Source organism: Drosophila mauritiana, chromosome X, assembly GCF_004382145.1.
Source record: "Drosophila mauritiana strain mau12 chromosome X, ASM438214v1, whole genome shotgun sequence".
Lineage (NCBI taxonomy): Eukaryota > Metazoa > Arthropoda > Insecta > Diptera > Drosophilidae > Drosophila > Drosophila mauritiana.
In genome coordinates this window covers 19,342,013-19,355,569 of record NC_046672.1, presented here as the reverse complement: position 1 = coordinate 19,355,569, position 13,557 = coordinate 19,342,013, and the positions used below count along the sequence as shown (strand labels likewise).

The 13,557-nt window shown below is 49.1% G+C and overlaps 3 protein-coding genes across 8 annotated transcripts; 2 read left to right on the top strand and 1 right to left on the bottom strand.

Annotated features, from left to right (window-relative positions):
- Nucleotides 1–500: 500 nt before the first annotated feature.
- On the top strand, nucleotides 501–1,171 carry LOC117147212 (deubiquitinase DESI2; the record flags this gene model as incomplete). Its single annotated transcript, XM_033314026.1, has 1 exon — nucleotides 501–1,171. A coding segment is annotated over one exon (648 nt), but the record flags the coding sequence as incomplete, so codon positions are not given.
- Nucleotides 1,172–1,304: 133 nt separating this feature from the next.
- On the bottom strand, nucleotides 1,305–9,899 carry LOC117146767 (REST corepressor). 6 transcript variants are annotated; one of them, XM_033313275.1, is made up of 11 exons: nucleotides 9,366–9,899; nucleotides 8,689–8,998; nucleotides 8,570–8,617; nucleotides 8,375–8,509; nucleotides 8,076–8,290; nucleotides 7,842–8,015; nucleotides 4,724–5,205; nucleotides 4,269–4,482; nucleotides 3,299–3,487; nucleotides 2,526–3,230; nucleotides 1,305–2,456 (listed from the first exon to the last, which is right to left on the bottom strand). In XM_033313275.1, exons 2-11 carry the CDS (start codon nucleotides 8,903–8,905, stop codon nucleotides 2,358–2,360), a joined length of 2,478 nt encoding a protein of 825 aa, XP_033169166.1. In that variant the 5' UTR covers nucleotides 8,906–8,998; nucleotides 9,366–9,899; the 3' UTR covers nucleotides 1,305–2,357. The 6 variants fall into 6 exon arrangements, with proteins under 6 accessions (XP_033169166.1, XP_033169168.1, XP_033169167.1 ...); XM_033313277.1 differs by having other exon boundaries at nucleotides 9,603–9,899; XM_033313276.1 differs by having other exon boundaries at nucleotides 9,611–9,899.
- Nucleotides 9,900–10,196: 297 nt separating this feature from the next.
- LOC117146436 (probable isocitrate dehydrogenase [NAD] subunit alpha, mitochondrial) lies at nucleotides 10,197–13,555 on the top strand. Its single transcript, XM_033312648.1, has 5 exons — nucleotides 10,197–10,327; nucleotides 11,153–11,320; nucleotides 11,715–12,109; nucleotides 12,176–12,311; nucleotides 12,379–13,555. The coding sequence occupies exons 1-5, from the start codon at nucleotides 10,301–10,303 to the stop codon at nucleotides 12,715–12,717; spliced, it is 1,065 nt and encodes a 354-aa protein (XP_033168539.1). The 5' UTR covers nucleotides 10,197–10,300; the 3' UTR covers nucleotides 12,718–13,555.
- The last annotated feature ends 2 nt before the right edge of the window (nucleotides 13,556–13,557 follow it).

Here is a 13,557-nt window from a genome sequence, read left to right as displayed (position 1 = left end):
CCCACTGCATCCCGGACCCACCACTACCACCGCCATCCATCCACCATAGACCCGAAATGCACAGGAATCCAAACCAAAGGCAGGCAAATCCGCAAGCCGAACCCAAACGAATTAAACTACAAACTTTCTAACTAATTCAAGGTGTGTCGAACTAATTATAAGATGATTTTTTTTAGCTAAGCAATGCATTAACGAGTTATATTTAAAAGTAATTAGAAACCAAACCAAAAGTGAAAAAAACACACACATGGAAACCAATAAAATACATCACCTATATATATTTAAATACGAGAAAAACAGCCAAACGAAAACTACAAGACGCATGTTTAACAAATTATGCCAGACACAGCAAGAATGGAAATAATAAAAATATTAAAAAAAAAACAGACACTCTCATTAACAAACTACCAATGGACCAATGGACCAATGGACTCGTGGTTTTCAGGTTGCCCAGGTGGCGATCATACTCCACTCACACTCAAACCAACTAAACTCACCTCCACGTATTCAAAAATTCTAAGTTTGCTTCCCAACTCCTGACGTTCGTGGAGTCCAGTGAGTGGTTGCGATATCCGATTTTGGTGTTCCTCAACCGTCAAGTGTTCCTGAGTCTGAGCCTGAGAGGGATGCCTTGCCTGGGCGGCGTCAGGGAGAGCAGTAGCGAAGACATTCGGCACAGGGAGCCGGTGGTGCTCAACATCTACGATCTGTCCACCAGCAACGACTACACTTTTCCGCTGGGCGTGGGTGTCTTCCACTCCGGCGTCCAGATGTACGGACGGGAGTACGCATTTTTGGCGATCAACCTCTCGATATCCGGCATCTTTGAGATTCGTCCGCGCAATGGGCAGGAGGAGCTGGGCGAGCACTTCCGGTTCCGGAAGAGCATTCTGCTGGGCTACACCGACTTCACCTGCGCCGAAGTGAAGCGCGTCATCTACCTGCTGGGGCTCGAGTTCCGCGGCACCAGCTACCACTTGACCAGCAAGAACTGCAACCACTTCTCCAACTGCCTGGCGCTCCTCGTCTGCGGACGCAAAATTCCGCGTTGGGTGAATCGCCTGGCCTACCTTATTACCTGTGTCCCGTTCCTCGAGCGCTTCGTGGTCGCCAGGCCAACACATTACCCTCAGTTCAGTCGATTTTAGCTCTAGTCATATATATCACCTTAATTATACTACATACATAATCAGAAAGGAAAATGGAAAGCATCTGGGTTCTCATCAAAGGTTTTCATTTAGCCCGTCATAGTGGCCTCAATCCTAGGAGTAAAACCACCCAATGGAAAACATGGAACACAAGAGTAATGTTAATTATATTTATAGTATATTTATTGTTAACAACTCGTTGGACAGCGACTCAGGCAAGTCGAATCCGAATCCGAGATGTGCGAACTTCTTATTCAGACCTCTTTTACTAAGAACAGGGAAATCGAGTTTCGTAGGCCAGTAGATACTTAGGATACTAGGGTTTAGGTTTAGGTTTAGCTTTCGGTTTCGGTTTAGTACGATGCAGTTTCGTCTGCCACAACATGCATCCTCCTATTACATTATAGACTGTTTTCCTAAGTGGATAACGCTGCTTGTTTGTATACAGTGGTGGCCAGGTGGTGGCCACACCATTAGCCATGCCATGCTGCTAGCCTAACAGAAACTACTCGCCGAAGTGCCGAAGTGGTGAGGCCGGATGGGTGATATTCCAGATTGTATTAGGCGGGGTAGCTGCGGTGGCAGCAGGGCTACCCCAGTTACTTGTTATATGCTAGGTAATGTCACGAAAAAAAAAAAAATTATGAGTTTGGTTATTAATTTACACGCGTACAACTCTCATTATCATAGTTTTACATACATAAACTGCGCCAATTTTGACGACTTCTCCCCCTTTGGGGCGCACTAATCCTTAGCTTTGTGTGGTCCGCCGAAGGACAGTATCTACCCGTCAAACCCATTAAAAATATCTCTGACCTATACATTGTTGTGAAAGATACATCGTTCCTCCGTCAGCGGTGCTCGGCGGAGCTGCTTCTCCGTGCAACGGAGTCAAAGATTACGTACGTGAGTTGCAGAGCTTATGTATGTACGATCCCCGGGGTTTCGGAGGTGTGTTATGTGTAATCGAGCTGTCTCAATGTTACCCCAAATACAAACGAACTAATCTCTACAAGCCTAGATAAAGCCGTGATGCTTTCTTTTACGATAAATGCGTCCCAAGTTTAAAGACAAAAAAAAGAACTAATCCGATGATCAACCGCATGGCCGGCTGCACAGTTCTTGGACGTCGTCCCCCAACATCAATCTATGTTATGTATCGGTATATATCTACGCGTGCATATATATCGCCAGTGAACACGTCGCTCCTCAGTTGGCCAGGAACTCTGCGACGCTGCTTCCGCCTCCGCTGCTTCCGCCTCCGCTGGTGAGCGCGATTTTCTTGGCCGGCGGCTGCTCGGCGACGGGCTGTGGAGGAGGAGAAGAGACGGCTATTAGAAATGGACCAGCTCTACAGCAGCAGTACGATGAACCCACCAATGCAGAGCTATCCCGCTTGCTGGCGCTGTTGGCAGTCTGGCCACCGCCCGTTGCAGCTCCTGTGGCGGCGGTCCCGCTCGCGGGACTGGACTTCTGAGCGGACAACTCCTCGCTGCTGGTCTGCGACTTGGGTGCGGGCGCACTAGTTGTGCTGGACAGTGCGGACAAGCCGGTGGCTGCGGCAAGTCCAGTGGTGACAACGTCGCTGCTCGAGTTCGTGGCCGTGTCAGACTCATCTATAATGGTGATTGTAGCACTGGTGCTGGGCTTGCTGGCGGAGGTGGCGGCAGCGCTGACGCCAGTGGCTGTGCTGGATGCCACAGTGGCCACGGTATCCACTGCCTCGGCCGCGCCAACCTTGGGCACAGCCGCTGCCAGCTCCGGCTTCTTTGGGTCCTCCTTCTTGGGCGACGATTCCTGCACGGCCTCAACTCCGTTGTTGCTGTTTTCGGTGGACTGCTTCCTGTCTGCTGTCGCGCTCGTGGCGGATGTAGAATCAGCCGCGCTGGGAGCAGATGCGGTTGCTGCGCCAGCCGCGGCTGCGTCGACAGCAGGCTCGGTCTGCTCCTCTGCGCCCGACTCCTCGGACTTGCCAGCCTCGTACTCCTTTACGATCTGGTCGAGATTGTAGCGGCGCCGATTGTTTAAGTAAAAGGTGCGCACGTGCGCCTCCGTTTTGGTGGCCACCAACTTGGCAATCATCTGCAAGCATAAAAAGCGAATTAGTCGCCATGCGGACAATTCGGGAGAACGATGGAAGTTTCACTTACAGGAAAGTTTTTTCCGTACTCGCGGATCGCGAGCAGAGCCACTTGGATCTCGTCCGGCAGCCAACGGGCAGAGATGCGTGGCTGGGCAGATTCGGTGTTGGCTGCCGCCGGCTTGGAAAGCACATCATCCACATTGATGGTTTCGCACTCCTTGTCTAGCTGCTCCATTACTTGCCTATTCTTCTGTATCTGAAATGGGTCAGGGTGCAGGGGAGCATTCAGTTGAAAGTTGTCAGTGGGTCTATTTGGATTGTGAGTGTTTGTGAGTGGTGTTCGATGATATGGTGCAGTGTGTGTGGGATGTGGTTAGGTGGTGCCTCTGCTCGCAAGGAATGCAGCTCAATACTTTACTGTGCAATATAAATTGAAAAGCTCCTCCATTATTCGACAATTGCTTATGAATATAGGTTTGACTGACTGACTTATGATCAAGCGCATACGAAATTGATCACTAAATAAACCTAAAAAATACTAGATAAGGGCACACTGCACGAACTTACAACCATGTTTTCAATCAGTGTTTTTTGCATTTTAACAACACTGTTTGATTGTAAGTACATGCATCATGGGTGCAACCAGAGACCAACATAATCATATAAATAATATAATATACAATTATAGTGGTCTTTGGCACAAAATAGCTTGCAAGCTCCCAGCTCTGATCCATAATCTGGATCATGGGCTATATGTTCTAATGATTTCTTTGTGAGTCTTAGATATAAAACGATTTGATCTAGGAAAACATAATTCAAATAACCGAAAGGGGTTTAAACGACAGTCGGGATTTAAATTTAGTTTTGAGGGAGTTTTCCATCACGACATTGATTACTGAGATCCCTGAAAGGCTATTCTACTACATCCTGACTCCATATCTAACAAGTCGCAGCAAGTCCCAATGTCACTCCTACTACGCCTTAACCACTTTTTAATAAATGGTATGATGGGATTCCGGCCCCATCGCGCTGCTTACTTCGGCCATGAGGGCTGTAAGCTTCCGCTCGCGTTCCGCCAAATAGAGACTGGGATTCCTGCAGCTGGCGAGGGCCGTGAGGTCGTCGTGGTTGATGTACATGCCCTTGGGCGGTTTGCGCTTGGATCGATCGGCAGTGGTTGCGCAATTGTGTGTGGACCTTCGGGGAGCATTGCCCTCCGGCCCGGAAATGGGTCGCCGGTTGCCCGTGCGCCTGCCGATCGCCGGTGTGTGTAAGTAGGTGTGTGGGTGGTTTTTGGTGTGTTTGGTTGGGTGAGTGTGGATGGTCGCGGGCAAAACGACAAAGTTCAAATGAATGCAGCGTTGGTTTGAATTTGTTCGGGATCGTTGTCGAAAGTGAGGTTGGTACAGGGGTTGAGTTGGGAAGAGAGATAGAAAACTTGGCATTAGCTTGGTGTCTTGGTTAACATCCGGCGCTGGCGTCATATATCTACCTCCAGTGGGTGTGACAGCTCTTGCACATGCGCCCCAGCGGCGAGTCGTGCAGCACATGGCAGACCACGTTGCAAATCTTGCAAAATCCGCCCACCACCATGCGTCGCATCAGGCCGGGATCGCCGCCCATCTCGCCGTTGTTGTTGTTTCCGCCATTGGCGCCGATGGCTCTATCGGCGGTTAGGCCGAGTGCCAGCATCTCCTCGATCTGGGCGTTTCCGGCGAAGAGGGACAACTGCTCGGCGTCCGTGTCGTTGTTGCTCGTGTTGCTGGTGTTGCTTCCGCCGACGCCCTGGATGTTCTCCTCCCCGTTGTTGTTGATGTTGCCACCGCCGCCGCCGCCGCTGCTGCTGCTGTGGTTGCTGTTGATTGTGTTGGCAATGGTGTTTGCGGGGGAAGTGGTGTTGGAATTGGTGGTGTTGTTGGTTGAGGTCGTGGTGGCGTCGATGGTATTTGTGGTGCTAGTGGTGCCATGCCCCTTCTGCCCAGCCAGGATTTCATCCGCAAGTGCATTCCAAATGGCGGTTGCAGTTGCAGCAACAATCGTTTCGAATGCGAGTCACGTTTTGCGAATGGACACCGAGCAACACAGGGTATTATACGATTCGATTCGATTCGATTGGGGTTTTGCATTTGATTTGGGTTCGACATTGGTTATTGGCAGTTCGTTTCGTTAGGTTTCGGTTCGGTCGGTTTCGGACATTTTCAGATGGGGTTATTGTTTATAATATGGTGTGTTTTGATTGTTGGATTTGGTTTGTTCGTACCGTGAATGCAAAGAGAAGAGAAAAAAAATGGATGTGGTTGTTGCTTTAGTTCAGTTGGTAACACACTTAAACAAGTACAAGATTGCATTTGGGTTGTTTGTTGCTGTTCTCCGGGTCAATTCCTAATCTCACCAACTGCACTTCAATCGATGCTTTGCCACGCTCTCTCATCCCAACATCCCAACATCCCCACAGCCCAATATTCCTCCTAACCCATCCCAGTCATGATTATTCCCTAGAAAGCCCATCCCGCCGCTGCCAAGTATATCTGAATGGGAAGCATTTGTCACAGTATGGAGCCAGATCCAAAGGTTCCTCTACAGGATGCCTGTGTATCGAGGGCATCAAGCACTAATGTCGTGGGTTCGCTTTCTAGCAAGTGTCTTATGTTTAGGTGAAGTGGGTGGGTCCTTAAAAGTATATTACGCATTTGGTTCGATTTAGCCAGACATATTCGCTAGCGAAGGACGCCGGAGATCAGTGGACATGGCTGATTAGTTCGAGCAGGGAGAGAGGGATCAAGTTTCAAAGAGGTGCAGTGATAAAGGTGGAAACTTAAGGCATACATGTGTACATAGCGATAGAAACATAGATTATACATAGATTGTTGTGGGGCAATGTGTGGGTTCATGTCGTTGGATGAGGATGAGCGATTGGGAAACAAAAAATGTAAATGGAACGGAAACAGAAACGGAAACGGAAAGGCGAAACGAAACGAATCTCTATGAATAAGAAACACATATAAGTTGTTGGTTTTTGGGTTGTTGTTTAATCTCTTCGCAAACAAGATATGCATTTCTTAGGCTTAGCATTAGGTGTGGTGATCCATTATGATTATCGTCTGTGGCAGGATGAGTTTGGGAATAGAAACGAGTGTTTGCATTTCTCCTTTCTTTCCACTCACGGTATACAACTATGTATGTATGGATGAATGTACAAACTTTTTGGGCTTTGCTTTGTTTAAATTAATCAATCTCGATATAAATAACTATTTTAAGTTTAATAATTTACGATTCTATTTATAATAATTAAAAAAAATATTTTAAGTTGTATATACTATTTATATAGGTGTACGTGTTGTGTGTGAGCAAAGAACAATTCTGGTTGTTGCTATGCCCTAGTCGAGTGCCAGTCAACCTGATTTGGCGATGCAAAGAACATCTGCAGGCAACCAAACCAACCAAATCAGGCCAACCTTCGCGGAATACATTATAATTCGCAAGTGTGTGCGGCGCAATCTCTGCGGTGTGCGAACAAAATCGTATCATTACTGCGTTTAATTCTTATGGATGCTGGTCAATTATTGTTTTTGGTATTCGTTTGTGTGTGGATAGTGATTGAAAATGTTATGAGATGTGTGCAGGCACGGCGATTATCTGAAAAATAACGAACCAGACTTTCAAAACGACATACATCGCTGGCTGAAAATGCAGAGGGATCCCTGGGGGAACAGGTACAGTCCACACCACCAACCAAGTCGGCAAGTCGGGGATTAGCCCGATATTCTGTCAATCCCGCCTCTCTTTTAGCCTTGTGGTTCAGCAAGCAGACGGCTACTGATCACAGCTTCTTAGTGCAAAACAAGGCTGATTGAAAGGATTTGAGAACCATTGTTGCGGCTCCTCAGCTTCCCCGCGCCTGGATACACTCAAAAGTTTGCACTTAAGGGGTTACATGGGTTACCCAACAATTTATGTCATTTAAGTACAATAAAATGCCTAATCAGTACTTGCGTAGATACGGAAACTAAATCGAAATGTAATCAGATTTTACACATATTCAAGTTATGCTGATTGTTTTGTATTAATTTAAATCTAATTGTTCGGTTTCCATAGATATCAGCGAACATGTGTCCAGTAAAAGAGTGGTCTTGAAAATATCCTTTTAAAGGCGACCGATTTCGGCTTGTGCCACCCATGTAACCCCTTGGCGGAGTAAAAGATTACATTTTAATATACATTTGCGTAGCCTAATCACAATCCTTTGTCGTGGACAATCTTACACAATTACTTTGGGGCACAATGATAACCAATTCCAGTAGCCTTAGCCTAGATTTACATACGTTATACTAGCCCTAATAAAAGTAGTCTACATTCTCTTTGTGATGCGATTCTTTGCGGTAAAAGCTGCCTACTTTGGCGATTCCTGCAGGCGCCAGGGGACGTGGATCTACGGGGAGAGGCGAAGGAGCCGTCTCTTTTTGGATGTGGTTTGTGTTTTCGAAGTTTAAGACAATTCGAAGCGATTGTGTGTGTATGAGCGAAATGTATGTATGTGTGTGCGTGTTTGTGGGGGGATTGTGGAAGGGATCTCTTGGCTTTTCGCTTAGCTAGTTCTAACAGATAATTACCTTGTCATCGTTATCAGACTCCTCGTTGCTGCCCACCTCGCTGCCGTTCTCGGAGCCATCCTTGACCACCGCCTTGATGGCCTTCTCTTGGCGATCCATGGCGCTGCTGCGGTGACGCGTCTTCTTCCACGAGTAGTAGTACTTGACCAAACTGGCTATGGATTTGTCCGGCAGCTGTGGTCGGAGTTTCGATTGTATTTAGGCGGTTCAAAACAATATGCGCGGCTCACTCACCATCTGGCGGATGCGGTGGAAGCTCTTCCCGTGGAACTGGAAGGCCTGTTCGAACAGCACCTTGTCCTCGATGGTCCACTCGTCCGGGAAGGGCGTGAAGTTGGCCAGGTCCATTACGGCACGCTCCAGATCATGTTTGTGCCAGAACAGCATGCCCAATGCCTGTTCGCCGTTGTAGCCGTACTTTTCCTTGGCCACCGAGATGTACTCCTCCACTGCAAGGTGACAATACGTGTCTTAGTATTCTATTCGCTGGCACAACTTAGAGATCAAAGGGGAAGTAAGGCACTAATACGTACATTTCAGGTCGGGGATCTCCTTGGTGGGCGACCAGACGAGGAGGGCGCGTTCGTTCATTTGTTCCGGGCGGCGCTCCACCTCCGGAATGAGCGGCGGACAAACCGCCTGGTAGTCGCGTCCAACGCGGATTTTCTCTGTGAAATAGACATTTGTTTAACGACCACATCGTGCGGACAAAGCCTCCAGCTACTCACCTTCGTACTCAGACTGCTTGGCCTTGCTCTTGCCATTCCGTTTGGTGGCTGGAAAAGGGAGAAGGTACAGATAAGTGGGCTGAAGTGGCAGGAAGGTAATTCCGAGGCGTTTCACTTACAGTTGTCGTCGTCGGAGCTCTCCGGCGTGCCTGCACCTGGCACAGCTGTGGTCTTCTCGTTCGCATTGGCGTTCCCAGAGTTGCCGCTGTTGTTGCCGCTGCCCACGAGGCTGGCGCTGTTGGTGACGCCGCCCGTGGTGTGCGTATTGGGACTGGGGCCGCGCGAACGACGCCCGTTGCGCACCACATCCGTGGTGTTGCGCTCCGCCAGCACCATCTTGTCCCGGATGAGCTGGGCGCGCTTGTTTTGCTTCTCCAGGATGCTAGCTTTGGTCAAACACGAGCACTAGCGAACACGAGCACTGCGGAGCTGCAATAACAGAGGGGACATGTGTTAACGAATGATTCGGACACAGATACTCTGCTCTCCGGATGAAAAATCCAGCAAATAGAAACTCTGCACCGCGTTCGTCGAGAGTGTGCGCTTGGCGAGAGGCACTTTCCCGCAACGAGCGCAGAAGTGCGCTGTCAAACAGATACATTCATAAGTGTGCGTGCGTCCGTGTGAGCGTATGCGCGTGTGTTGCGTTTGCGAGCGACGCGTGTATAGGTGTATGGGTGAGAGCCAAGCCAGCTGAGTTTGGAAACGGCAATGCATTTGGATTTGCATGCAGGAATCCGAATCTAGCTGGGCGGAGGCACACGGAGGGACACGGAGGGACTCGGAGGACGCCTACCTGGTACTCTGGTGCCCCACAAGCACACAACCGAAGACGCTGCCACACGGATCTCACTGCACGCACCGTTTTCGCCCGCTTACGCAGTTCGGCCTGCCGGACGCGGAGCTGGGGCTACTGGAAATGGGTACTCTTGGCCAGAAACTTCAGTTACGGAACGCTGCGAACGGCTGGCCAGCGGAGTTGTTGCGCGCAGGTAACTGAAATCCAAACTGAAACGCGGAAAAAAAAACTCACTCGCGTACCGATTCTCTCTGGTCGTCCGTGGGCACAGCGCACTTTGTCGCCGACGACCGCAGTTCAGCTTTGTCTGTCGGTTGATCCGATTTTTTGCCCTCGCCTGGGTCCTCGGCAGGCGGCCCCTTGGATTATCCTATCCCCGTTTTCGTTGGAGATCGAGAAACGGCTTCGCTTGCCCCTTTTTAATGCACACTCTTAGCACTGTTTCTAGAATATACGGCAGAAAACTGAGCGAATGCTCAAATTAATTTAAACTGTGGCTGTAGCAGCCACGGTTGCAAAGGATACACAAACTATCGATTATGCCGCTTCGATATTTCGCTCGTGCCCCGCACAGGGATGCCACACGGCAGGCTGTACTGAATTTCGGGCAGACGAAATCGATATTCGACATCTGTTTATCCACAGCCAACTTTAATGGGGTTTAACGCCATACATATCATGCTGGTACATCAATTATGTGCCTGATGCAAGCCAGTGCATACAAAAGCGCGGATATCGGTGATTTGCAATTCCACCCCCATCTGAGCGCAGTCCAGGTGGCAACGCCGCTGCCCCCGCATGCCTATCGGCCGATATACCGCAGATTCGCCAGTTTTCCGCAAGGTGGCGACTACGGCGGGCGCAGACTAAAAAGACAGACTTTTTTCTATATAATATACGGCAGGAATCAGTGCAAAAACCGATCCATCGCAATGGCTGCTAGATTCATACAGAAAATTGTAAGACCCGTTTAGACTTAAGCGACTTGACCCGCCCCGCGTCGCGTCTCTTCCCCCACCATACAGCGACCAAACCAATTCTGCAGGACAGCAGTTGATTACGTGCTGGCCAAAAAATACTGGCCAACTACCACTAACATTGCGATTTTGTTTCTCGTCCGACGCTCCTGTCCTCCAACTCCACGCCCGCTAACCAACCCTGCAAACCACCGATCCAATGATCTGCGATTCCCAACGACAACAACACATTACGCAAAACACTTGCAGCTCAATCAACTGGGTTTGATTGCTGCGCGTGATGCTCCGGCGGTGACTGCGACGCCAGCAGTGAGCCAGGTTGGTTCCATAACAGCGACGGAACCATCCGGGATCCGCAGTGGGGGCCACCACCTCCTCCGCCAGGACATCAGCTGTCCGTCCGGCGAAAACGAAAAGAGCACAGCATTAGAATTCGCATTCACTTTACATAACACTCTCTCTCTCGCTCCCTCGTTGCGTGGCCGAGATATCGATAACGGCGGACAGGGCGGGCTGCTCAGCCCCTCGAGAATCCCACCCCCTCCTCGAGAGGCGGAAAAAAAGCAGTTACCGAGATTGGGCCCTGATTTGCGGCCTTATCAGCGCCGTGGGAATCATTTGTGCACTCTAACCTCAACGCGACGAACTGTTTGGCACGGGGGGAAGGCGGACGGGATTTGTTGTTTGGCATGGGCACTTATGTAATCCCGCTAGATGCTGCTGCTGCTGCTGCCCATCTATGCGTTTTCTTGCATGCCATTTCTGCAGACCACTCTGTAACCCGCCTATATTCTCGCTATTTTCCAGGTCAACGCGACTCCCGCCGCCAGCCGGTCCTACTCCTCCGGCACCAAGAAAGTCACCCTCATCCCTGGCGATGGCATCGGACCCGAGATCTCTGCGGCCGTGCAGAAGATCTTCACCGCCGCCAATGTGCCCATCGAGTGGGAGGCCGTGGACGTGACCCCCGTCCGGGTAAGTGTCGTAATCCCAGCCAGAGTTAGTTGTTCAACTTGCCATTTCAAATCCAAGTTGAGCGCCATCGCCTTCGTAGCGCATGGCCGTTTGACAACAGGTGGCAACTACAGTTGGGCGGTAAATTTGAAATGCAACCAGCGGCTTTAGTTAACATTCCATTTCCATATATTCGATATAAATGCCAAATCAATGGATTCGAATGCATGCAATATTTTCGGCAAATATTAGTTTGCGAATTAGTATTAGACCCAAAAAAAAAACTCATATATAAAACAATTTGCTAGCTAGCTTTAATTATTTATTTTTTATTTAACAAAATCGAAATTAAATAAAAATTAAATCAGAAAAACATAGCCCATTAATTGCTCATTTTTGTGTGACATGTAAACAGGGACCCGACGGAAAGTTCGGCATCCCACAGGCCGCCATTGACTCGGTGAACACGAACAAGATCGGCCTGAAGGGTCCTCTGATGACGCCCGTTGGCAAGGGCCATCGGTCTCTGAATCTGGCCCTGCGCAAGGAGTTCAATCTGTACGCCAACGTGCGTCCCTGCCGCAGTCTCGAGGGCTACAAGACGCTGTACGACGATGTGGACGTGGTCACCATCCGCGAGAACACCGAGGGCGAGTACTCAGGCATCGAGCACGAGATCGTCGACGGCGTCGTCCAGAGCATCAAGCTGATCACCGAGGAGGCCTCCAAGCGTGTGGCCGAGTACGCCTTCCAGTACGCCAAGAACAACAACCGCAAGAAGGTCACCGTGGTGCACAAGGCGAACATTATGTAAGTGGGCCACGAGAAGTACTTGTTCTTTTTTTTTGAGAAACTAATCTTCGTACCTTCCCACAGGCGCATGTCCGACGGTCTCTTCCTGCGCTGCGTCCGCGACATGGCCCAGAAGTTCCCCGAAATCCAGTTCGAAGAGAAGTATCTGGATACGGTGTGCCTGAACATGGTCCAGAACCCCGGAAAATACGACGTGCTGGTGAGTCGAATTACCCAGTCGCCAAAGTATAGTATCAGCGCTAAGCTAATGCCGTCTCCTTCGCCAGGTCATGCCCAATCTGTACGGTGATATTCTGTCTGACATGTGCGCCGGTTTGGTGGGCGGCCTCGGCCTGACGCCCTCCGGCAACATGGGCCTGAACGGTGCCCTGTTCGAGTCCGTGCACGGAACCGCCCCCGATATTGCCGGCAAGGATCTGGCCAATCCCACTGCCCTGTTGCTGTCGGCGGTCATGATGCTGCGCCACATGGAGCTCAACACGTACGCCGATAAAATCGAGCGTGCCGCCTTCGAGACCATCAAGGAGGGCAAGTACCTCACCGGCGATCTGGGCGGCCGTGCCAAGTGCTCCGAGTTCACGAACGAGATCTGCGCCAAGCTGTAGACGACGGATCACGGACCATCCGCATAAGCTGTAGCAAGTATCGCCAACCATAACAACAACCGATGAGAACAGAGCAGAGAATTACGCCAGGAATATTGCGCAGAGGAGGAGGATGATGCAGTATGAACAACAGCAATTAAACACTCGCCCCAAACCAAAAAAAAATATCTAGCAGCAGCAACAACCACAACAGCAACAACAACACTCACTAAACTTTGCCGAAAGTTTCCTACGTTTAACCTTTTACAAATCGTGCCAGCGCACCCCTCGCCCCGTAAACAACAACAAAATTTCTATATAGCTAACACTACCTAAAGTATTTTTATGTTCGAATACCTAGGTATATTATTTAATTTGCTTAGGCCAAACTTGCAAGCGTTAAAATTCGTTAAATTGCCAATTTTACTTGCGATAGTAAAGTATTTTTGTCGCCATCCAGCCAACACCTTGAGTTATTATTGTTTATATAATTCGTATGCAAAAGGATATTCTTAACTAATTTATTGATTATTAATTCTCTAATTTGTTTAGCCCCTTGAGTTGAGTTCAGTTGAGTTAAGTGAGCTCCTTGTGCTGTGCAGCGTGCAGCCGACCCTCTTCAAAAATAAAAGAAAGCAATTTTGTCAAATTCGAGGCAAAACGTGTGAAAAGTGGAAAGTTGAGTGCAACGGTTACAATAATTTAATTCTAAACAGAACGCAAGTAAAACTTATTCAAACCAAGAGAGAAATACACAAGTGCTATGAAAGCAATTGTTATTAATAGTTAAGCGAATTGTAATGCAAAGTCATCATGCAATTGTTAAAACTCAATAAAGGAAACAACCAAACATAAAACACA

Excerpts from the sequence above, each read along its gene's own strand:
- LOC117146767 (XM_033313275.1), bottom strand. The coding sequence starts at position 8,905 with ATGGTGCTGGCGGAGCGCAACACCACGGATGTGGTGCGCAACGGGCGT. Across the intron at positions 8,510-8,569 it reads CAAGCAGTCTGAGTACGAAG|AGAAAATCCGCGTTGGACGC; the intron begins GTGAGTAGCTGG and ends TCTATTTCACAG. Across the intron at positions 8,291-8,374 it reads GGAGATCCCCGACCTGAAAT|TGGAGGAGTACATCTCGGTG; the intron begins GTACGTATTAGT and ends GTCACCTTGCAG.
- LOC117146436 (XM_033312648.1), top strand. The coding sequence starts at position 10,301 with ATGGCTGCTAGATTCATACAGAAAATT. Across the intron at positions 10,328-11,152 it reads CTAGATTCATACAGAAAATT|GTCAACGCGACTCCCGCCGC; the intron begins GTAAGACCCGTT and ends GCTATTTTCCAG. Across the intron at positions 12,110-12,175 it reads GTGCACAAGGCGAACATTAT|GCGCATGTCCGACGGTCTCT; the intron begins GTAAGTGGGCCA and ends ACCTTCCCACAG.